General features: G+C 44.1%; 1 protein-coding gene across 12 annotated transcripts in view; it reads right to left on the bottom strand.

Moving 5' to 3' along the window:
* PLCB4 (phospholipase C beta 4) overlaps window positions 1-23,360 on the bottom strand; it is a 485,151-nt gene that overhangs the window by 122,556 nt on the left and 339,235 nt on the right. For all 12 annotated transcript variants that reach the window (XM_070800681.1, XM_070800689.1, XM_070800690.1 and 9 more), the window contains 5 exons: window positions 13,526-13,605; window positions 10,845-10,898; window positions 4,574-4,655; window positions 3,467-3,567; window positions 2,764-2,821 (listed from right to left, as the gene is read on the bottom strand). In XM_070800681.1, the coding sequence (XP_070656782.1) occupies window positions 2,764-2,821; window positions 3,467-3,567; window positions 4,574-4,655; window positions 10,845-10,898; window positions 13,526-13,605 (375 nt within the window). The remainder of the gene's footprint in view (window positions 1-2,763; window positions 2,822-3,466; window positions 3,568-4,573; window positions 4,656-10,844; window positions 10,899-13,525; window positions 13,606-23,360) is intronic.

Here is a 23,360-nt window from a genome sequence, read left to right as displayed (position 1 = left end):
GGAAGAAACATGGCTTTTGCTAATATATGATAAATACCACTTTTCCCTGTTAAATGTTAAAATAAGTGTTAGTCACTCAGTCGTGTCTGACTCTTTGCAGCCTGCCAGGTTCCTCTGTCCATGGAATTTTCAAGGCAAGAATACTGGAGCAGGTTGCCATTTCCTTCTCCAGGAGAATTGGTTAATGCTCATAGATACGTGTTTATTGATTCTTTTCTTTGTTCATCATTTCTCTGGTTACCTTGTTGAACTCTCTTATCTATTCAAAGAGTTTTTGATGGCTTTTGATATTCAGGTTACACAATCATCTGTGAATAATGAACAACGTCTTGTTCTTTTGTGTTTCTGGGACTCTTTATTTTTCCTTGTCCTATTGCATCCAGGGCTTCTAATACAATGTTAAATTCCAGCTTACTGAGACTATGTGGCTAAGGCATTTGAAAATGTTTAGATCTAGGCTCTTGGAGTCAGAGACCCTTAACATTCCAGTGCCTGCTCCCTTCCAGAATGAATTCTGTCTCCTTTCATTATGGGTTTCCATGGTGCTCTGCCCATGGGGTGCTTTAGACTTTGGAACAATGAGAGGGAGAGTCCTCAAAAGTCCTATGGGTGCAAGGTGCTGGCAGAACCCTCTCTACGTTTGACAGCCTTCTTTAAGGAGACATTCTGATTTCTGTCTAGTTCTTCCAGCTGAGTTCACTAGGACAGAAAAGGAAGACATTCAGGGCAGACACTTTGATTAAAAACACAGGCTTTACTTTCGTGGACTTGTAGTCTTGTAGTTTCTGTGACCTAAAGAAATCCAGAATCATAGCAATTCAATTAGCCCCACCCCCAAACTGAAAGTGCCTCCTTATTGTTAATGAAAAGCCAAGCGAATGAATACTACTGGCCAGAGTGATATTGATGGATAAAAGCTACCAAGGAAAAGTATTTAAGAAAGAATTTGGATGGCAGAGACAGAAAGCATATGTGATCATCCCTTTTAAAATTAATTTTTTTTTTTTGTCAGGACTTATAAGAATTACAAGAGTAGTTACTGGGTAGGTCTACAAAAGTCTCCCATACAAGGAAGGGGATGAGATAAGGATGCATGAACGCAGCATGTACACTGGAGACTTCAGAACCGTTTCTTCATTTGAACAGTGCAAGTGTAGTGCATATCGAGTCTCTGATACATTTAATAGATGGCTGAGCATCAGCTTCATCCCAGAGCACGCAAGTGGCCTTTCTCTAGGAAGTGATAAACTGATGATGTGCTAATCGTCTCCCCACTAAACATCTTCCCTCTTTAGTAGAAAGCAAGATTTTTGCCTCTCTCACCAAAACTTAAGATGACCAATGACCCAAAGTACATGTAAAGCAGAGAGAGATAAAACAATACATTTTTTAAAAGAAACAGAAGGTGGGGAAAGGGTTAAGGAGGCAGGGCAAAGCAACTTAACTTCAGATCAACAGTGGGGTAAGAATGTGTATAATATCTGGGTAAAGATTATGAATGTATTATCCGCATAACAAAAAACTAGTGGAGTGAAAAAACTTGAAATGTTTTAAAGTAAAATAAATATTGTGGTGAACTGAAAGGATTACTTTAAAGTAGAGACATCTGTGCTGATACATGAGGGACCTTGTCTCTCCTGCATCCATGCTTCCAGGCTCTGGGTATCGTAGCTTCTCAAGTGCAACCCTACAAATTGGGAGCCCCTGGGCCCTGACTCAAAAGAAAGGAGAAGCCCTTCAGCAAAGGTGTGCTATGTGTCTTCAAACTGGCAAATCAGTCTGCCTGCTGCTTTTTCATGAGGCAATACCTTCTACCTGGCATGATACTGTCTATCTTAATGTTTTGTCTTTATATGGTATAATGGTTACTATCAATTGTTTTGGAACAAAAATATACTGTCCATCCCTCATTTAAAGTCTTCTTATTATTTAACATATTAGACAAAAAGTGCATTTCCATTTTTTGTATTAACAAGAGCTTCAATGGGTTTCACTGAAAACACTTTCTTGTACATGTAGAGAAAAAAAAAGTTAATTTTAGTTTTCATAAAAGTTGGAATGTTTATGTGTTCTGAAATATATTTCTCTTGGGCTTAAGCAAATTTTGTCAACTAGTTTTGGTTGTTGAGTGAATCACATTCTAAAATTAGTTCTGAGCTTGTTACAAAAATAAAAAGTAAAAATTTAACCTGTCATCCCACTGGCCTAATATGCACTATGCTTTCACCCAGGAACTCCAGTGTTGTGCTTGTTGTCAAAATATTCTGTTCAAACCTACATATTTTTCTTACATGCAATCCATTAAAAGACAAAAATAAGGCTTTCCCAGTCCATGCAAAAGTATGAGAAAAAGTTAGCGATGGCGAATCCAACTATAGGGTGGTAAACTCAATCCATTCCCTTTCTATTTCTTATAAGTAAATAGAAAAAAAAAAAAAAAGATAAGTACCTTAAATATCATCTTGCAAAACACAGACACATTTAATTAAGTGAACATATTATCAAATTCACACACATACACAGACCCAGAGCTACACATCACAGCAAGAAACCAACAAAAAAGCAGTGTGCAAAGCCAATGAGGAAACGCATGGACACACGGGGGCAGCAGCTGATTTTTGCACCTGGTAAAGCCATCATGGAAAGATCAGCAGGTCAGAAGCAAAGCAAATGGGGGTGCAGGATGCAGGCATGCAATGAGGATGCTGGAGGAAGCAAGCCACTGCACACAGACTGATGGAGTTAATGTATGAAAAAGCTTACTTCATTTAGAAAGCTCACTAATTGGTCTACCGTTAAATAATCAGTTTTGTCTCCATTGCTGAAAAGAAATTTATTAGAAAAAGTAAGTTGTGGTATATGATGCTACAGGAGGCACGATTTACATGTTGACATTTGTGGTTGATAATCCTAAACTTACTTTTCTAAACCTGAAGTAGTGGTGAACTCTTAAAATGGCCAGAGACTGTTTGTAAAGAAAAAAAAAAACACCCAAGAACAGCAAAGGCAATAAATCACTCCCCCTAACTTATAGAAAATATCTGCAATCCTTCTTTTGCATTATCCAAAGGCATTATTATAAAACAACATGTAAGTCATCCATTTGAAATAATTGGAATGAATGGACTTTTGAACAACATAATAACATTCCAAATCGAATCTCGTTAGTTCACATAACGGGTTAATACCTAAAGGAGCAGGTTAACATTGTAGGTAGTTAGTAAAGCCAATGCAGGGAGAGGAGGGGGGAAGTTCCAGGTGCTGCAACCAACTTATGTAAAAGTTTCTCAAAAAATCAGAGTGAACTTTTACACCAAATAAACTAAGGGGTGAAAATGTAACCCTGACTAGACATTCCTAGATACTGTCAACATATTATATGAAGATATTAGGACAAAAAATGGTTTTAAAGTCTAAAAGAGCAAGGATAACTTCGATGTGACACTTTCTCATAAACGGAACTTACATTTTTTTGAAAAGATCCTCTATATCTGTCCGAGGACAAATCTTTTGTGTCAGTTCATAGAACTTTTCATAAGTAAATGCGGCAGGCTCAATTTCATCATTCTGGAAAGAAGAGAAGCATTGTCATAAATCAGGCACCGTTCTCTCTCTTTGGAGGATCTACAGAACTGACAGGTTCATGCAGCAGAGTGATGATTACTTGTAATCCCAGGGTTTTCATCTCTGACTCTTCCTGATAGGAGCCAGAAGGTCCAACCGTGGGCCAGCCTACTAGTAATACGGCGCATGTAAAAGAGTGTTTCTAGTTACCACGCACCCATGGTTTGGATGTTCAAACACTGGCCACAGCTGGGCTTGCTCTGGGAGATACTCCATAGAACAAACACAAAGAAACATTTCTTCTTCCGCTCCTTGAAGGAACAATGCAACTACTTGCCACAAGGATGCTGACTAAGTCAAAGCCAATGTTTTCTTATGTTTATTTTGTGAATTTTTACAGGCATCATAAAGGGAGTTCTAAAAGAGTTTACCTTTCATACTGAACCTTATATTTCAAATAGGATTTGTTAGGACAGTAACAGCCTAAATCTTTCTTGCAGTTAAGACATTCATTGCAACTGTTTTATTTTTTAAATTTATTTCAATGCAACTATTTTAAATCCAAAGGGCCACAAACTCAAATGTTTTGCTTGGGGAGAGGTGCTTCTTAAAATATCACACAGCTGTCCTGAAGAAGTTAATTTATGAGCCATTTTTCATGCTGACATTGTGCATGGTTCTGTGAATGTTGATGGGCTTCTATAAAATAAGCTTTCAATAAGTTGTGCGAAAGAGCAGCCTGCTGCCATTTCCTTTTCTTAATAAAGTTACCAGGAACATTTGGAAATACGTTATTTGAATACTATAATGTTTAGGTTAAAATGCCCCCAAAACAAAAGGAAGGAAGGATAGAAGGGAAGAGAATAAAGGAAAAATTAACTGTACTATATGTGACTGAACCTAATTCTGAATCTAACTGAATCAGCTTAATATAAATAATCTTACTTATTACATGAGGACAAAAATACACAAAGTGGTTTTAGAACAATGTTATTAAATTAATGAATACCTTTCCACTGGGAAGACCTAGCTCCTTGAGTGCTTGAAAGATCACCTTTTCTGTTTTCCCCGATGCAAAGGTTCTAGTAATACTAGGGCAGAAAAGGAAAAAAAAAAAGTTGCTATTAATTCTGTTTTCTGTGATGCAAAGATCCAAGATGGTGGGATAGAAGAAAAGAAAAAGGAAAATAAAATCACTTCTCCTTTCTGGGTATTTTTCACTCCCCAAACTGGCTCCTGAAATGGCCCTCTGCTGACCAGAGCTGGTTGTGCCAGTCAGGTGACTTGATTCTAAGACAGACAGTCCCCCGGGCTACTTGTGAACATATGTATCCAGGATCCAGACCACTAGACAACCACAGTAATAAATTTTGACCCTATCAATTTGCTTTCTTAGGAAAAAGGGATGCAGATGGACCAGCAGCTCTAGAACAGAAGCTCATGGTGACTTGGGGACAGGAAGGAGGCCCCTTAGGACTCAGCCCATGCCCGGGGTCACCCTTTCCTGGCCCCATACTGCAGCTGACACGCATTATCAGACATATTTCATTTGTATATATATATATTTTTCTAGCCAAGCACCCATGAGCTACTCTGACATGTCAGTTGCCTCAAGGATTGGGGACTTTATTAAGAAAGTGACAGATATTGGGGAGAAGGGAGGCAGGGGAACAATTATTCAGTGTTTCAGCAGAATCTTGGCACTACCCTGAGATGTGGTATTTTTGAATAACGGTGGTGCCTTTGAACTAGTATGGTGTGCAAGGCTAGGAAAATGGATGACACCTTAAGGAGTGTATTTCCTGATGATGATCAAAGCAGAAAAGAGACTTCTTCTGACTAAAACACTGGAAACACTCAGAACGAACACAGCTGAGGAGAGGACTTAGACCCTGGAATCCACACTTGACTCTGAGGCGTATCTGCGCCACCCAAAGAACCTTCATTCCCACCTGAGTGGAAGCTCAGGTAGTTAGTCACCATAATGACATAAATCAGAAGTTCAGCCACTGGGGGAAGAGAGAGCTGACTTTTGTGTGCCGTGTGGCTGTGGAACCTTCCCAGGAGCACAGGACGGTGAGCCTCCTCGCCTCAGCTTGTGCCATGCCCCGCCATTCGCGTGAGCGGAGGCCAGCTCCATGGGCGAGTGCTGACCGGTCCCCCTAGATCAGGGGGAGAAGGCGCCCCTTCCACTGCAGTGACAGCCTCAAGGAGAGACTAGAAGAACCAGCTACAGGTCAGTGAACCGCTGCGCATTCATTCAAAACTACTGTTTCATACTCAGTCTAAGAATACTTCAAGAAGTGCACTTTTAAGAGAGTTTGAGACAACTGTATACAAACATAGGGAGGGCTATGAATTCTCTTTCACAGACCCGCAGAGATGGTGGAGCATACATGAGTATTAAACCAGTTTCAGGGCAGAGGGTGCTATGCCCACATTTTCCCACTTCTCGAGAGTTCATGGAAATTTCATACATTGGATTAAAAAGTACTTTATCTGCCCTTTATAATGTAGGGGAAAGTAGCTGCTCATTTTGTCATTTTTGAAAAAGAGTATGTATGTGTTAGGGCTGCCCAGGTGGTTCAGTGGTAATGAGTCTGTCTGTCCACGCAGGAGACTTAGGCTTGATTCCCGGCAGACAACGTGATGTTGGGGAGATGGTGTGGCAGGGAGGGAAGAGTCTGCAGGAGGAGGATACTGGCTGGGGCTTGGGAAAATGACAAGGAACAGAAAGCAGGACAAGGACATCTCTCGGGAGTAGGAGGTTAAGAATTTGTGGGGGACAGAGAAACTGAGACGGACAAAACAGGGTGTCCAGGGCCACAAAGGAGGAAAATCCACGTGGGAAGACATCAGTGAGGGCAAAGTCAGAGCCCAGAGACATGACTGTTGAGAAGATAATAAAGGCAAGAGCTGGGAACTCCCTGGCTGTCCAAGTTAGGACTCCAGGCTTCCACTTCAGGGGACATGAGTTTGATTCCCAGTCAGGGAACTAAGAGCCCGCATGCTATATGGCATGTGTGAGTACATAAATGAATAAATAAATAAAGACAAGAGGTTATGTGATGGCCAGAAGGGCTTGTTCTCAGGCCCATCTTTGCATGAGGGGACAAGAAAAAGCAGGAGAAGGAAGGGAAAAAGACCATCTCCCTGGAGGTGAGGGGTGGGGGAGGGGGCTGCCTTGTCTCCAGGCAGCTTGCAGAGTTATTCTTGGGCCTTAAATGGATTTGGCTCGGGAGTGAGGAGGGTTGTGGAGCAAAGGTGAATTCTCTGATTTTCCAGAGATGCAGTATTTAGCCAGGAGAAACACACTTATCATAGGTTGAGAGAAACACATTTATCACAGGCTGGGAGCATTCAGATAGCTTCAGAGGGCATTTCTTTGGCAGACAAAATATGTATAAAGGACTGTGATTCATGCAACCCTTTATACACAGCCACACAGAGCACAGCTCAGTGCTTCCCCGCAAATCGTCTTGAATCAAAACACACCACCCTTCCCAAAGGAAGTGTGAGAGAAGCAAATACCCGGAAGTGGTGCCCAGTCCTATCCAATTAAATTCCCTGTTCCAGGAGACCTTACAGATGACCAAGACAGCAGTGACTCTAGAAGCTGAGTCCCCCTCTGCCCTCAAAGCCTCTACAATCCATCCAGCGGTGTTAACACCAGCTTTGCAGTCAAGGAGGAGCATGAAGGGGAGCCCCACAGATCCAGACCTTCACTGCAGCAGGCCGGGCCTTCGGGATGTGGACGGATTATGTGGACGCTGGGCTGTAGGGACCACTCTTGAGGTCTCAGCCCTCTTAGCGCACACTCTCCTTTGGGACTTCTTCTAGCCACAGCTGTTGGTTCTAACTCCAGGTTACAAGGAATGGGAAACAGCAAAAATATATATAAGAAGAGTGACTTTCAAAGCTTTGGTCTGGGTGGGAAGGTAAACTGAGCATGAGTGTGCAGGTTTGGGAGAAAGGCAGATGGCGGAAGAGAGGCACAAAGAAAGAAAGGAGACACAAATTCTTCTTAGACATTAAGCATTGAAAAAAAAAAGCATCGGTTACAACCGCCGAACCCTGATCTAATGACCGTGAAGCCAGATCGCCTCTAATCTTACACACACTACACTAAGTTTCCATTTTAAAACCTCAGAGTGATAGCGATGAAGCCACATTTTAACGTGTTTACTCTTCGCATCCATTAAAACACTCAGAACAATTTCCACCTTGCCCTTGGCAGTTCATCCACACAAAGATTTATCCGCTTTTCACTAGCTCGATATCAATTCTGCTTCAACTCTGTCACACTGCCCCCAGACCACAGGTGTCCTGTGTCAAACACCTGCTAACACTGGCAGCCGCCCCAGAGTTCATGTCAGAGAGCAGTAAAGAGGATGAGAAAACATCTGGGCTATTGCTACGAAAAGAGGCAAGCAATAATTTTGTTCGTGAACAGGCTGGATCAGGCTTCCAAGCTTGTGGAACAGAGGCTTGATCAGCAGGATATCTACAAATGACACCAGAACTGATGGCTAGGGGTGCTCTGATCACATTTCCTGAACCTTTTCTTGGAAGAACAATCAGGAGAGCAAGGTATGTAAAAACAGACCCAACTTACATTGCTGGTCTTCACACTGCTATTTGTTCCAAGTTTGAACTTACTACTTCATGTGTATGTGTCTGACTCTTTGTGACCCCAAGAACTGTAACCATCCAGACTCCTCTGCCCGTGGGATTCTCCAGGCAAGAAGAGCAGAGCCAGTTGTCATTTCCTTTTCCAGGGGATCTTCCCGACTCAGGGATCAAACTCTCCTCTCTTGTGCCTCTGGTGTTGGCAGGTAGACTCTTTACCACTGTGCTACCTGGGAAGCCCTATTACTTCCATACTTATTTTTAAATAAAAATGCACTAAATATTTGGCAATAGCTGTAGGATCCTGAGATACATTAAAATCGTTACCCTGCTATTCTCAATAGAGCAAAGGGTTTTATTTAAGACAAGGATGAGTGTAAAGTGTCTTTGCCAACAAACACTGATCAAGGTGGTAGCATGGCTTTTTAAGATTTTTTTTTTTGAGGTGGACCATTTCTTAAAAGTTTTTATTGAATTTGCTACAATATTGTCTCTGTTTTATGTTTTGTTTGTTTTTTTTGGCCACTAGGCATGTGGGATCGTACCTCCTTAACCAGGGATTGAACCTGCAGCCCTTGCAATTCAAAGATGTGAAGCTTTAACCACTGGACTACCAGGGAAGTCCCTAGCAGGACTTTTTAAAAAACTTCTAAAGTAAATGCAAAACTGACTTGCTTGTAAGTTATTAAATAAAAAACAGAATCCTACATATAGGTTCGTAAAGACCACAACAGATGCATGAAGTTGACAACTCTGCTGCTGCTGCTGCTGCTGCGGCGCTTCAGTCATGTCCGACTCTGTGCGACCCCATAGACGGCAGGCTCCTCCCTCCCTGGGATTCTCCAGGCAAGAACACTGGAGTGGGTTGCCATTTCGTTCTCCAATGCATGAAAAGTGAAAAGTGAAAGTGAAGTTGCTCAGTCGTGTCCGACTCTATGCGACCCCATAGACAGCAGCCCACCAGGCTCCTCTGTCCATGGGATTTTCCAGGCAAGAGTACTAGAGTGGGGTGCCACTGCCTTCTCCGTGATAACTCTGGATAACTCTGGAAGCCCTCAATAAAAGGTGAAATAAAAAGATTACTGCCTGGTCTTCTTTACAACATGCATGCCCTGTGTTTCCTCACTGATACCTCAGCTGTGTCACGTGGATACCCTCGTTCATGACTGCTGTCATCCATAGAATTAAGGAAAATGATGATCTCTAGGATAGTTCTATTAAATGTGAAAGGATGCTGAGGGAGATGCCCTCGGGGGAATGCAGAATGGAAGCTTCGAGGCTAGCAGAGAAGGGGGGAAAGGAGAGGCAGAAACGGCCAGTGTGCAGCTGCTCCAAGGCTCTCCCCCAAATGCCATGCAATGGGCGACCTGTGGCCCTCATCCTGACGGTTACAGCCATTCCAAGACAGGCTCCACCTGGTAGCCTGGGTTCTGCCTGTGGCTATTTGCTGGTTGGCTTCTTTGCTAAAGTGTTGGGCAAGAGCTCAACTTGAACGCGAGCCTGGAGAATTCTTGAAGAGCGGGTTGGGGTCCGGGAGCTCATGCTGAGTTCAGGTTCAGGACTCTGAATACACTCCTGGCTTCTGATGGGCAGCAAACGCCCCAGGGCCCAGCCCAGCTTTGGCAATTACCATGGAGTGCTTACCACAAACACCAGCCAAAAAAACACTGGGGAGCTGGGTGAACAACCCCCATCACTCCCACTGCATGGACTTCCAATGGACCCACAGGTCAGGAACAGTCCTAACGCTAGGAGCAGCGGAGCAGAGTGGGGCCCTCAGAGGGTGAGGCATGTTGGCTTGAGGCTGAAGCATAGCGCGGAGGCCGTTTCCGGCTCATTGGCTCTTCACTCCTGGCTCCACCAGGCTGTACCGCCTCTTTCCCCCGTCACTGCTACTTTGGGCAGGGTGAAGGGGAAGCGCCAATCCTGAAGGGGGTGTGGTGGCAGTGACAACACACCCAGACTCAGTGGTGCCCCCTGGCCCTGGGCACAGAGGGCCGACGGAACCCAGGATGAGCGGCAATGTCCAGAGGCATCGCACCTCCTAAGACACATCCCTACCCCCCTACTGTAGGTACAGAACAGAAAAGAAACTTCTCTAATTTTAGCAACGGTTGTTTGGGGCAAGTAGGTGAAAGATGGAAGAAAGTTGAAATTGTTGGTTGCTCAGTTGTGTTCCACTCTTTTGTGACCCCACAGACTGTAGCCCCCCAGGCCCCTCTGTCCACAGAATTTCCCAGGTAAGAATACTGGAGTCGGTTGCCATTTTCTTCTCCAGGGGATCTTCTCCAATCCAGGGACTGACTCTGGGTCTCCTGCATTGCAGGCAGCTGCTTCATCATCTGAGACACCAGGGAAGCTACTTAAATCCCCAAAACCCACTTTTCTGAAAATTAAAAAAAAACACTCCTTCATTTTCAGAAGTTCTTTATCAGGCTTATTGCTATGCATTCTGAGGAAAAATGCGACTTTACATCCATAAGTGATTTTTACGAAGTAAACACAGCATCTGATAATGTAATTCAAACTAAGATTCCAGAAATACCTGTAACTAAAGCAATTAACAAGTCCTCATGGGGGCCTTTCTCTGTGGACTGGTATCATGAGGGCCGACCCAGGCTGTGCCGAGCACTTGGGAATAACTGACTTACCTCCTAACTGGAATTTTCCCATTTGTGTTGGTCATAAATGACAATTTCATCCAGCTGGAAAACAACAGTAACAACTGTTTTAATGTTTCTTGGGAGGAATAGCTTCCATCTGGTTAAAAACTTGAAAAGAAAGTTCCCTCAAACAAAGACTATTTATTCAGAAAACCAGAGACAATCGCACACCATGAGATAAAGTTACTGTTTGTCAGATTTAGCTAATAAAAATATAACTCTCAGTTAAATTCGAACTTCAGATAAATAATACTTTTTTTTAACTATAGGTATGTTCCAAATATTGCTTAGGATAACTAAAACATTATTTGTTACTTATTTAAATTTCACCGAGAGTCCCATATTTTATCTGGTAATCCTAGACGAATTAGGAAATTGGGTGTTTGCATTGAACACAGCAAATTATTGGCACTTGTTTGGTGACTGTTCTTGTCCTTGACTGCTGCTGTTTAATAATCTACTAAGGGGTTAAGAAAGGCTAGGGCATGGTGACAGCAGCAGGCTTGTCTGAAGTCAGTGGGGACGCCCCCGGCCCTCACCCCTCTGCCACCCCAGGGAGCAGGGAAGTGCAAAAGGAGAAGCAGGCAGGCGCGAGCCCTCTGTGACCTACTCCTCATGCAACTGACGGATGGGTGGACACCATCTCCATGAAGGAATCTGAATCCTTAACTTGTCCCTGTCAGAGAAGTTCATCAACTCAAACTGATGGTGAGAAATGCTGTGCTTTTCCCAGGTTTTCAGGACTCAGGGGGGCCTGGAACACCTATCCTTTGGTGCCAGGGCTGTTCTTAGCTACGGATCCCATTCTCACCGTTCTTGTAAATAATCTAACAATCTGCAGAACATGAGGAGTTGGTAAAGCTTCTGTCTTAAGTCAGTGTTCCTCGAAGCACAAATGGCTACCTTTAAGGGGCTGGTTTCAGGACCACAGGAGTAAGGCAGTGGGCAGACAGGGAGGGACAGTCACATCAAGCTGTGCTCTCAGCCGGGCTTCGTCCCGAGGCCACTGGGACCTCTGAAGTGTGATCTGCGCCAGGCCTGGCGGCAAGGGGGCAGGCTCTGATATCCTGTCTCAGCCTGTCATTGGCTGTGGGCTTCCTTTCTGAAGAAGGGGCGAGTGTGGGGTCAGCCCTCCTAAACCAGGGACATGAAGGGTCAACCTTAAGGGACGCTGTGGATTTTGATATGGGCAGGGGTCCTGGAGCTGGGCCCCTGGGATACTCTGGGAGGTAATGATCTACTGGTGATCCTCTGTAGGCAGAGGGTGGTCCTCTGGAGAAGCAGGCAGACGTGAGTCCTGAGTGACCTCACCCTCCAGCAGCTGGTGGATGGGTGAACACCAGCAATGAAAAGCAGTCTGGGTGGGACACCCATGAGGGCAGCTGAGATCTGGCATCTGGACACAAGGAATTGGCTCCCCCAGGCCTAAGAGGGCATGCCAGAAGTCTGAGACCCTTCGGGATTCCATGACCTCAAAATACCTGCTGGGTTGCTCTTTATTTTTAAGAAATCATGCCAGAGCAACTGCAGAGGGAAAGGAGAAGCAGCTGCACAAAAACAGGAAAATACACGACTGAACAACTCCCCTCTTCTAAAACAACAGGGAAACACTGGAATGAGGACATCAGAATCAAAATAAGTAATTCTGAGTTAGGGGGAGTGAGGGGCCAGGCACCGGCTTTGCATGGCCTCATTTGCTCTGCGAGGACTCTTACGAGCGGTGTCACCACCTTGATGCACAGATGAGGACAGTGAGGCACAAGGTAAGAACTTTCCCAAAGTCCTCGGGCAACGAAGTGGCTAACGCCGGGGATTACAGCATAGCCCATGCTCCCAGAGCGCCGCCAAAGGAACCAGAGCAAGACACGGAAGGCCTGGGGGGCAGAGCTCTCCTTCCATCACCCAGAAGCCAAGGAGTCCCACCCTGGGTGCTGGCCGGGCCCGGCTAAGAGATGCGTGCAGCTTGCTCGGTGCAGGCTCTCCCCGCACCACCCGCCGCCTGCCCCGGGCCCCGGATCACTGCTTCTCAAACAGGCGGACTGGGGCTTTGGCTAGGGTTTCTACTTGAGTAACTTTCACGTCACCCATAAAGAATAACTTGATAGGGTTAAAAGCTACCACCTGGCGCCTCTCTGAATTTTGGATACAGCGAGCTGGGGGAAGGAAGGCCTGCCTTTTGAAGTTCAGAAGTACCTTTGGATCCCTGACTGCTTGTGAAACAGTCCCTGGGGTCAGTGCTCCTCTCCCTCCAGAGTGGTGGGTGCTTCTGCCGAATGGAGCGGTACTCCCCATCCCTCAGTCTCATGCAGTAGAGGCTTGAGCTGCACCCAGCCCCCAGCTATGGCACCAGGCACACAAAGCTACTATCGGCAGCCTGGGGACACAAAAGCCCAGGCCCACAGCCCAGGGGACACTGAGGAGGTGGAGTTCCAGTACCTTCCTGCCACCAACCATTCCCCTCAAATAAATTTTGGGCTGTGGGCATCACACAGGCCTGCCAGGTGGCAGGAAGGGTACCAGTGTGTACTGGTCAAAGACTTCTCCAAAGTCAGGAGCTCAGCGGGGAAGGCAAGGCAGGTGCTGCCCGGTGCGTATACGCAGCCTTCATCTCCTAGTCTGCATTCACTTGGTAAACGCCAAGCGCAAAGGGTCATGCAAACAAAACTCACTGCTTCTTGAGGCACGTCATCGGGCTGACGTTGTTGGCCCTGAAGTTGTGAATGATGGATCTCAGGCCTTCGACCCATTGCTGAAAAAGAAAGAGAAAGTGTTCCCAGTGAGCAAATCCACCGGAGCTAAACCGGGAGGTCCTTATTAGACAGCCCATATCCATTTAGTGGAAGAATAATATATGCTTTTCTTTATCTCCTTCCTGCCACACACCCATTCGCATCAAACGCTCAATATTTTGTGCTTCAATAAACAGCTTTCATTCATTCCATGAAGATAAATGCGGCACACACAGTCATTAAACACTGGGCTGTCATGAAGGAATGCTGCCCACTGGCTGGCTGGTTAAGTCTTCTGTTTGCAGCCTGCTGAAATGTAAGTCCCTTCAGCTGCCAGCAATCTTTACTATTTCTAAAGCAGCATTATACAGTACATAGTGACATGTGTAATTACTCTTGTGTTAGAGGAGGAATGTATTAGGGTTCATCCATTTTATTGTGGGATTCTATTTCAGTGTAAGAATTTGTCACCTCTCTTACCTGTCTGTGTTTTCCAGGAAAGCCTCAAAAAGTAAAGCCGGCACTGACTGGCAGGATACCCAGAAGAAACAGCAATGTGCTTGCACAGTTTCTGTAGAAGGCCTTGGACTTGAGCGTTAGTTTACAACATCACTCCAAGGATTTACAGGGACGAGTGAAGAAGCCCGTGTGCGGCAGTGAAGGAATTTAGGTTTCCCAAGGGCATTTGACTAGAAAAGGCTGGCCTGCGAATTAAGGCCAACTCTGCTCGTGGGCCCAATAACAGATGCCAGTGATGCCACACCAGGCTTCTAAAATAATCACACTCTTGGCAAAACGCTCTGTAGCAAATTCATAATACTGGGGGTTCAAACAGAACTGGGGCCCACACATAAGCCAGCCTTTACCTTCTTAGGTTTACAGTCTGACTGCTGTAGCTCTGTGCTGAGGAGCGAAAGTGTTTTCAAACAGTCATGTAAATGTACAGTCTACCTTCCCTGTCCGACACGGCAGCCACTTGCTGCATGTGGCTAAATTAAACTGAATAAAAATTAACGAAATTAATTAATTAAATTTCAGCTGAATAAAAATAAAATTCAGCATCTTCTGCACTCATCACACTCAAAACCCAATGGGTGTACCATATCAGACAGTGCAAATAAACAACATTTCTGTCATCACTGAAGGTTCCATTGGATAGAGCTGCATAGTATTACCAGGTTGAACATGGTCAAAGGGATTAAGTCACTTGCAAGGGCCAGAGGTGATGAATGAGTTCTATATGTCTGTGTGGTTTTAATTTTAATTGTGATATAATACATATAATGTGAAATTTACCATCATAACCTTTTTTAAGTGATCAGTTAGTAGTATTAAGTAAAAGACAAATTTTTGCACAACCAATACCTCCAGCCATCTCTAGAACACGTTTCATCTTGCAGAACTGAAATTTGGCTCAGTTAAACAGAACCACTTAAACAACCACTTCCCATTTCCCTCCCCCCACCGCCCCAACCCCTGGCAACCACTCTCCTTTCTGCTTTCTGACTTTAAGTACTTAAGGTACCTCATCTAAGTGGAATCATGCAGTATTTGTCTTTTGTGACTGGCTTATCTCAGTTAGGTTAATGTCCTCCTCAAGGCTTCTCTGTGTTGTAGCCGGTATCAGAATTTCCTTTCTTTTTAAGGCTGAATAATATTGCATTGCACGTGTAGACCACACTTGGTTTATCCGTTCATCTACCAGTGGATCCTCGTGTCATCGCTAAGACTCATGCTGCTGTGAACATGGGCGTACAGGTGTCACCTTAAGTTTCTGCTTTTGATTCTTTTGGACATATACTCAGAAGTGGAATTGCTGGATTGTATGGTAATGTTGCTTTTACGTTTTTGAGAGGCTGCCATATTATTTTCCACAGCAGCTACGTCATTTTACAGTCTCCCTAACAATGCACGAGGGTTCCAGTTTCTCCACAGCCTTACCAAATTCGCTATTTTCTGCTTTTGTTGTGTTTTGAGAGGTGCCACCCTAACGGATATGAGTCTATAGGAGAATTTTTGTGCTTTCATCTTTGAGCCCCAGTCAAACCTAACAGACTTCTGGAGGAGGACTTGGGAGAGATGAGGAAAATTTCCTTTCACAAAGGAAAGGAAATTCTGATGACTCTAAATCGCATCGAAAGCCTCAGCAAGCATGATGATGAAGTCAGAATTCTGAGGGAGGAGGAAGAAATGAAATAGCAGCATTAAAGAAATGCCTCAATTATTTTCCTCATCAGACCTTGCTTCCTCTGTCAGGATAAATATGGGACTCTGACTCCCTGGGGATGATCAAGTATCCTGTGATTGGCCTAACAAGCCGCAGGCCCACAGTTTCCCAAGAAAAGACAGAAAAAGCACAGATAATTTGGTTGGCATGAACTGGGAAGCACGGAAGTCTTTGTTACATGTTCCAAAACACAAAACAAAGTCCATGGTTTCCTGAGGGCAAAAAAGTGGACCATTTCTGACACTGTTCATTGGTTCTTTCAGATCATTCTGATTCAGTTGTTTCTAAAAACAAACAACAGAGAGACTGGACTTTGAGGAGGCTTCAGTGACATTCATCCATTTTTTGAAAATACAATGTGGTAACAAATTTGCTTATTTATTGTGATGGAACAGTCCTTGCGAGTGACCTTTGAGGTCATCACACCTGTGACGTGGCTCACGCTTTACTTAGTAGAAATGCCCCCGGTCCCCACAAGCACAGGGAGGAAGCTTCAGTTTCTCCTCTTTTCGATACTAAATGTGAGGTCCACAGCCTTGTCCAAGGTCACACAGTGGCCAGTGCAGGGCAGAGGCAATCAGAACTTGGTTGTCTGCCCTTCGTGTGTCTGGGAACTTTGTCCTCAGGGGTCATCCACATATCTCCTTCCATGACATGAAAAGATCCATCAACCTTCCCTTCTGTCTGTTATCTTAATGTACACTTGGCATAATAAGGCCAAAACACTGTGGGAAATATGCTAAATGTTTTGCTTTTTGGTTTTGTTCTTATTAAAACATAAAACAGAGGAAATGCCAGCAGGTGTCAGTAGAACCTTAGAATTTAGTTGTAAAGTTAGAAATGAGATAAATGCATATCAACTTCTTTGAATGTTTCCAGATTAACAGAAGCAAAAAAAAAAAAAAAAAGCCGGTTTAGATATGGTTTTCTGAACTGCTGAAAATAAGCATATATGTAAATAGTCTACCTAACACCCCACAAGGCGTATCTTAAAGCCTTGGGCTGCATATTTCTAGAAGGATTATTCCCCGACACGCACTGAGCTCACACACGGGCTCCATGGTGGCTCAGGGTGTGATGCCTTCTACTCTGGGTGTCTTCCCTTGGGTCGGCGGTCCTGAGTGGGCACACGCAGCCTGGATGCAGGAGAACCAGCCCACAGAATCCATTCAGCTACGATGCGCAATCTTCTGCACCTCCTCGGAGGCTGTAATGGCCCTTGTTCTCTCACTTTCCAGCTCTTCCAATTCTGTCTAAATTAACGTAAAGCTTATTTCAGGCCTTCTAAGGAAGGATCCTTTGAGAGACTCTCGGGGGCCAGTGCTGGATGCTTGGGGAGGGGGAAGGTGGGCAGAGCAGGAGCTGCCTGAATGGACCCTGAGGACTTTCCCCGCTCACCGTCTCTCTGGGACCTTTCACACTTATCTTCGTTATGCAGGCCCCACAGTGTCCATTTTCCAAGCAAATGTCTGGGCTCACCCTTAAACACTAGGACTCTCATAGACAAAATAATCTCTTTCCCATTAAAAACCAAATGTAGAGAATAACAAAAAAAGAAACCAACTCAGAGACACAGAGAACAGGCTGGTGACTGCCAGTGGGCAGGGGGAGAGGTGGAGGGCTGGGGGAGCGGGCGGCACGGACTGCAGGCGTGAGAGGTTCAAGGACATACTGCACAACGTGGAGAGTACAGCTGCTATTCTGTAATAACTGTAAATGGAAAGTAACCTCTAAAATTGTATAAAAGCAAAAACATAAAAAATTTAATGAAAAAATACTCTCTACAGAGGAAAAAAAAAACAAAAAATAAATAAAAAACTCCCCAAATGTATAGAGACATAGACATAACAGACCTAAACCAAAAGATACATGAATTTACAGAGCATGTATCTTGCTTTTTCTCCTTTAAAAACATTTGGCAATTTTTTAAGGTATGAAAATGATATTTAAATGCTCTGTGTATAAAAATGCAAAAAAAGAAAGCAAAGAGTAAAGACCACTCCAAATCCCATTACTCATCCTGAGAGCTGACAACACTTTGCTGTCTGAGCTTCTAGGCTTTCTCTATACATGTAGTCCTCCTAAAATAACTGGTCCCTCCAGTCAGCATCACTTCAAGTAGAGCTGTTTTCCTTCAACTCAATCTTATTTCTAGATTTTGTTCCAGAAGCATTCTTCTTGTTTTTGTTGTTCAGTGGTAAGTCATGTCCAATGCTTTGTGACTCCATAATCTGCAGCACACCAGGCTTCCCTGTCCTTCACTATCTCCCTGAGCTTGTTCAAACTCATGTCTATTGAGTCAGTGATGTCATCTGACCATCACATCCTCTGTTGTCTCCTTCTCCTCTTGCCCTCAGTCTTTCCCAGCATCAGAGTCTTTTTCAGTAAATCAGTTCTTTGCATCAGGTGGTCTAAGTATTAGAGCTTCAACCTCAGCACTAGTCCTTCCAATGAATATTCAGAGTTGGTTTCTTTTAGGATTGCCTGGTTTGATCTCCTTGCTGTCCAAGGGACTCTTAAGAGTCTTCTCCAGCACCACAGTTCGAAAGCATCCATTCTTCGGTGCTCAGCCTTCTTTATGGTCCAACTCTCACATCCATACATGACCACTGGAAAAACCATGGCTTTGACTCTAAGGACTTTGTCAGTAAAGTGATTTTTCTGCCTTTAATACACTGTCTAGATTTGTCAAAGCTTTTCTTCCAAGGAGCAAGCTTCTTTCAATTTCATGGCTGCAGTCACCATCTGCAGTGATCCTTTTTGGTTTTTAGTCAAGGTAGCAAATTTCAATGCAAAAACCAGCAGACCCTGTGACACTCTCTAAATGTGCTATGCAATTTTCTCAAAAGGTAAGCTGCAGGAGCATCCTCTCTAATCATACAGTGTTTGCTTTCAAAGAGAAGGCTACAGTGGAGATGGTGGAGGCATCTTAAACTCACAAGTTAACTGAGACTTGCTCTGTAAGGTGTAGTCCCGGGACCAGCAGTGTCAGACTCACCTGAGAATTGTTACAATGCAAACCATCAGGCACCATTTATGAAATCTGCCCCTTGGGCTGGGAAACAACGCTCATGTTCTTAAAGTCTTGCACCCTGGAGTATTCGACCCAGGACTGAGGCAGAGCCTGGTTCAGGAATTAGAAAACCCCAGGGGTAAAAGCTTCCCTGGTGGCTCAGATGGTAAAGAACCCACCTGTAATGCGGGAGACCTGGGTTCAATCACTAGGTTGGGAAGATCCCCTGGAGGAGGGGATGGCAACCCACTCCAGTATTCTTGCCTGGATAACCCCATGGACAGAGGAGCCTGGCGGACTACAGTCCATGGGGTTGCAAAGAGTCGGACAGGATTGAGCAACTAAGCACAGCACAGGGGTAAAAGCAGGAGAGTGAAGACGCTGGTGATTTAGGCAAGATTCTTCCTTTTGAATTGTGCTTATCTGGGATGCTAAAACCATTCTAAAAGTAAACAGCAGATCTACCAATGTTTGTATACCATAGACCAATTTCCACATCATGTTAAAAAGGAAAAAATAAAACAAATTTTCCCTTCATGTCAACTATTTTCTCCTGGTTCTAATAAGGAGAGAAATAAGGATAGGTAAAAGGAATTGAGTGCTACGCTGGCAAGAGACCAGTGTCAGTGCTGAAAACTCCCTCCCGGCATGGGACAGAAGGCCCACAGGCAGACAATGACGGTGGTGACAATAAAAACCAGGCAAAGAAAACTGAAAGTCACCTTAACTGCTGCCTCAAAGGTAACAGAGACAGAACAGAATTGCATGCATAATAAAGGAGCTACGCTGGCAGTCCTAGACAAAGTCAGTTGATAAAACTCAGGATGAAAGGTTAAATTAAGGAGCCTATGCAAAGCACACAATAGCAAACTATTGAAATAGGGGTCCAAACACCAATGTGGGTTTTGGGGAAAAAAAATCAGCAGATGGAAAACCCCATTAATGATTTCAAAGCCCTTTGAAAGTCAATAATACTTCTTATTAAAGTTTCAAATCCAAGGGAACACTGCTGCTGCTGCTGCTAAGTCGCTGCAGTCATGTCTGACTCTGTGCGACCCCAGAGATGGCAGCCCACCAGGCTCCGCTGTCCCTGGGATTCTCCAGGCAAGAGTACTGGAGTGGGGTGCCATTGCCTTCTCCAAAGGGAACATTAAGGGGTGAAAAAAAGAACAACGAGAGCCTTTTTCCCCTTGACATAGTCTGAGTCTTCCACAAAACAAACCTTTCTATCTGCTCTTCTTTGTACGGATGGGCCTGCATAATATTTATACTTTCCTAGTCAAAATCAGTTTAGGCACTCACAGATAGTCAAAACAGTCTGTCAGCCTGGCTGGTTATCTTGACCACACTAGGTCGAAAAGAACCTCTAAATAGTCACAAGGAAGGAGGGGACACTGTGCTATTCTTGGTCGTCACCCAGAAGCTGAAGTGTCACATTCCCATTCCAAATGGGTTTCTGTTCACTATCATTCCTAAGACACCATTTTTCCATCACTTAAGTGTAACTCTGGAGCTTCCCAGGTGGATCTGTGGTAAGGAATCCGCCTGCCAATACACGACGCTAAAGAGATGCAGGTTCAATCCTTGGGTTGGGAGGATCCCCTAGAGGAGGAAATGGCAACCCACTCCAGTATTGTTTCCTGGAAAACTCCATGGACAGAGGAGCCTGATGGGCTACAGTCCATGGGGTCACAAAGAGTTGGACATGACTGAGCACACACAGACACACACACACCTGACTCTACCCATGACAGTCTGATATCTTGTAACAATGTTCTATTGGACCTACAGAATCTTATCCTAAATAACCACATCTCATTCCAGATACCTACTCCGATAAATATACTGTTGAGAGAATCAGGATATGATACCCCCAAATATGCCATTTTGGCATAAGAATTATTTTGAGCTGAATTTTCCTGAAATCCTTATCTGCCTCAAAGCAGAGCCTCACAATGGAACTGGATTGTCATACTCTCCCCAGAAGCAACACTAATCTTCTCTTTCGGAAGATGAAAAGTTGACACCACACCCAAACAGAAATCATCCAGGACTGCCACACCTCCTGTCTGTCCTCCTCAGGACCCATTTATCTTCCCTAAAAACCATCTGCCCCTTGCCCCCTCTCCACCCCCTGTTAACATGCTATATGAACTCTAAAATTTCACTGCTCTTTGGGGCTTCACTTCTTTCTGTGATGCCCCTGTGCACACAAAATGAAAACTTAATTAATTTGTATGCCTTTTCTCCTGTTAATTTGTCTTGTTATCAGCCTATTTCACAGACCCAGCCTAAGTCACACATACATATATACATTCAGAATAAATTTATGCTCGTGTTTACTTGCGCTTTCTGAATGAACAACATACTATAAGCAATACACGATGCTTTTTAATGGCTCAAAAGGCACAGAGCAGCAACATTCAAAAAGAAAATGAGAGGGACTTCCCTGGTGGCCCCGTCGTTAAGAACCCACCATGCAATGCAGGGGACATGGGTTTGATCCCCTGTCAGGGAACTGAGATACCAATGGTACAGAGCAACTAAGCCTGAGTGCCACACCTACAGAGTCCATGTTCCACCAAGGACAAGACCCTGCCTAACTGCCGGGATCCCATGCGCAGCAGCTCAGACCCAATGCCACCAAATAAATGAACATTTTTAAAAAGAAAAGAAAATGAGATGTCATGTTTATTTTACATAACAATATTTTATATCCATATGGAGAACTCTGAAATAATTGAAGAATTATAAGATTTTAAGAGAACACAAAATCATTTTATGCTGGTCAGAAACTACCGGTTTTCTAAGAGTGCATTTTTGGTCTCAACTGTCAGATTTGCAGAATCCTGGTGGTGAGGGATGGGAGAAGAGCTGATGAATTAAAAGGTGTTCATGAAATTGTTTCTGCGGCTGATGCCTGTATTTAAGATCTCTGAGGTCACTTTTTCTCCTGACACATGTCAGTTGACAACACTAGCAAATTAAGCCATGCCAAAATGAACACCACTTGACGTGCAGACAAATGCTACCTGCTGAGGGTCTGAAAGTATCATCAGTCACGGAGCCTCTGTCTGTCTATACTTCCAGGCAACATCACCGATCAGTCCAGGCTGATCAAATGTACAGGTAATCCCACAAACCAAACAGGACTTTCAAGATAAAAAGTACTAAAAAGAATTTAAATCAAAGGGTTTGAGTTTCATTATCTAATTTCCTTTCATTTATGGAAAAAAATCCCACACTTCCTCTGCTCTCTCCCCTAAAAATTGGGGAGGGAAGGAAGAGACATGGCAGCAGGAAAACAATAAAAAGGATGTTAATGGTAAAGATGAATGACTGTCTGCATTAGATTGTTCTGACACATCTGGGAAAATATTGGGCTGAGCAATGCCTCTATGACATCATTTGCTTACTTTTTTCTTTGCAAAACAGTAGTTCTGAAAGATATTGTGTCTCTTCAATAGGAATGAATGAATGAATGAATGCATACCCATTTGGGGGAAAAAAAACTGAATGTCCCTCCTCCTGGCTGAGACTGGTATGAGAATATATCACTGCTTATGAGATAGCTATAGTAAAGAAATTCTGCTAAACAAGGCTTCTTCATGCTCATTTGACCAAAGAACCTTCTTTGCACGTGGACTTTTTTGCGGAAAACACTGTGCAGGCCTCCGATTTCGGGAGCACTGCCCTATGACCACACTTCCCAGAAATATTGACATTAAACGGTTACCTGAAAAGTACAGCAACAACACACTGTGCTACAAGTGGAAGAGACTAGTCCTCCAATTGGGAGCTTCAGCAGAGCGTGTGCAGAACACAGGACCTGGAGTGGACCCGGGACCCAGGGCCCAGTGCCTGGGTTCAAGACACCAGCTCGCCACTTATTGTCTGTGTGAACTTGGGCAAGCTACTCAACTCTCTGGGCCTATTTCTTCCTCTGCAAAAGAGAATAATCCATCTCACAGGACTGTTTTGAGAATTAAAGGAGATAACGCCTGCCAAGCACTCTGAACGGTATCTAGCATCCAATATAAAATAAAAACTTCACTGCTGCTGTTCTTCTTATAATTATTAGGGGCCAGTGAACTTTATCTGTAAAGAGCCAGGCAATAAATACTTCAGGAATTGGGAGCCACATATAGCTCTCTGTTGTACAGTTTTTACGTTTTGTTTTAATAATCTTTTCAAAATTTAAAAGCCATTTTTAGCTCACTGGCTATACAAAAATCAGGCTGAGGGGGAATTCCCTGTGGTCCAGTGGCTAAGACTCCACATTCCCAATACAGGAGGCCCAGATTTGATCCCTGGTCAGAGAACTAGATCCCACATGCTGCAACCAAGAGTTCACAAATTGCAACCAAAGCCCTGCATGCTGCCATGAAGACTGAAGATCCTGTGTGCTGCAGCTAAGACCCGCTACAGCCAAATAAACAAAATAAACATTTAAAAAAGTCAGAGCAGAGGGCTGGATCTGCCCATGGACTGCGCTATTATGATTATTAAATTATTTCCTTAGAGGCAAGAGAGTC

This window comes from Bos indicus, chromosome 13 (genome assembly GCF_029378745.1).
Source record: "Bos indicus isolate NIAB-ARS_2022 breed Sahiwal x Tharparkar chromosome 13, NIAB-ARS_B.indTharparkar_mat_pri_1.0, whole genome shotgun sequence".
NCBI lineage: Eukaryota > Metazoa > Chordata > Mammalia > Artiodactyla > Bovidae > Bos > Bos indicus.
The sequence above is the reverse complement of the archived record's forward strand: the minus strand, read 5'-3'. Positions and strand labels throughout refer to the sequence as shown.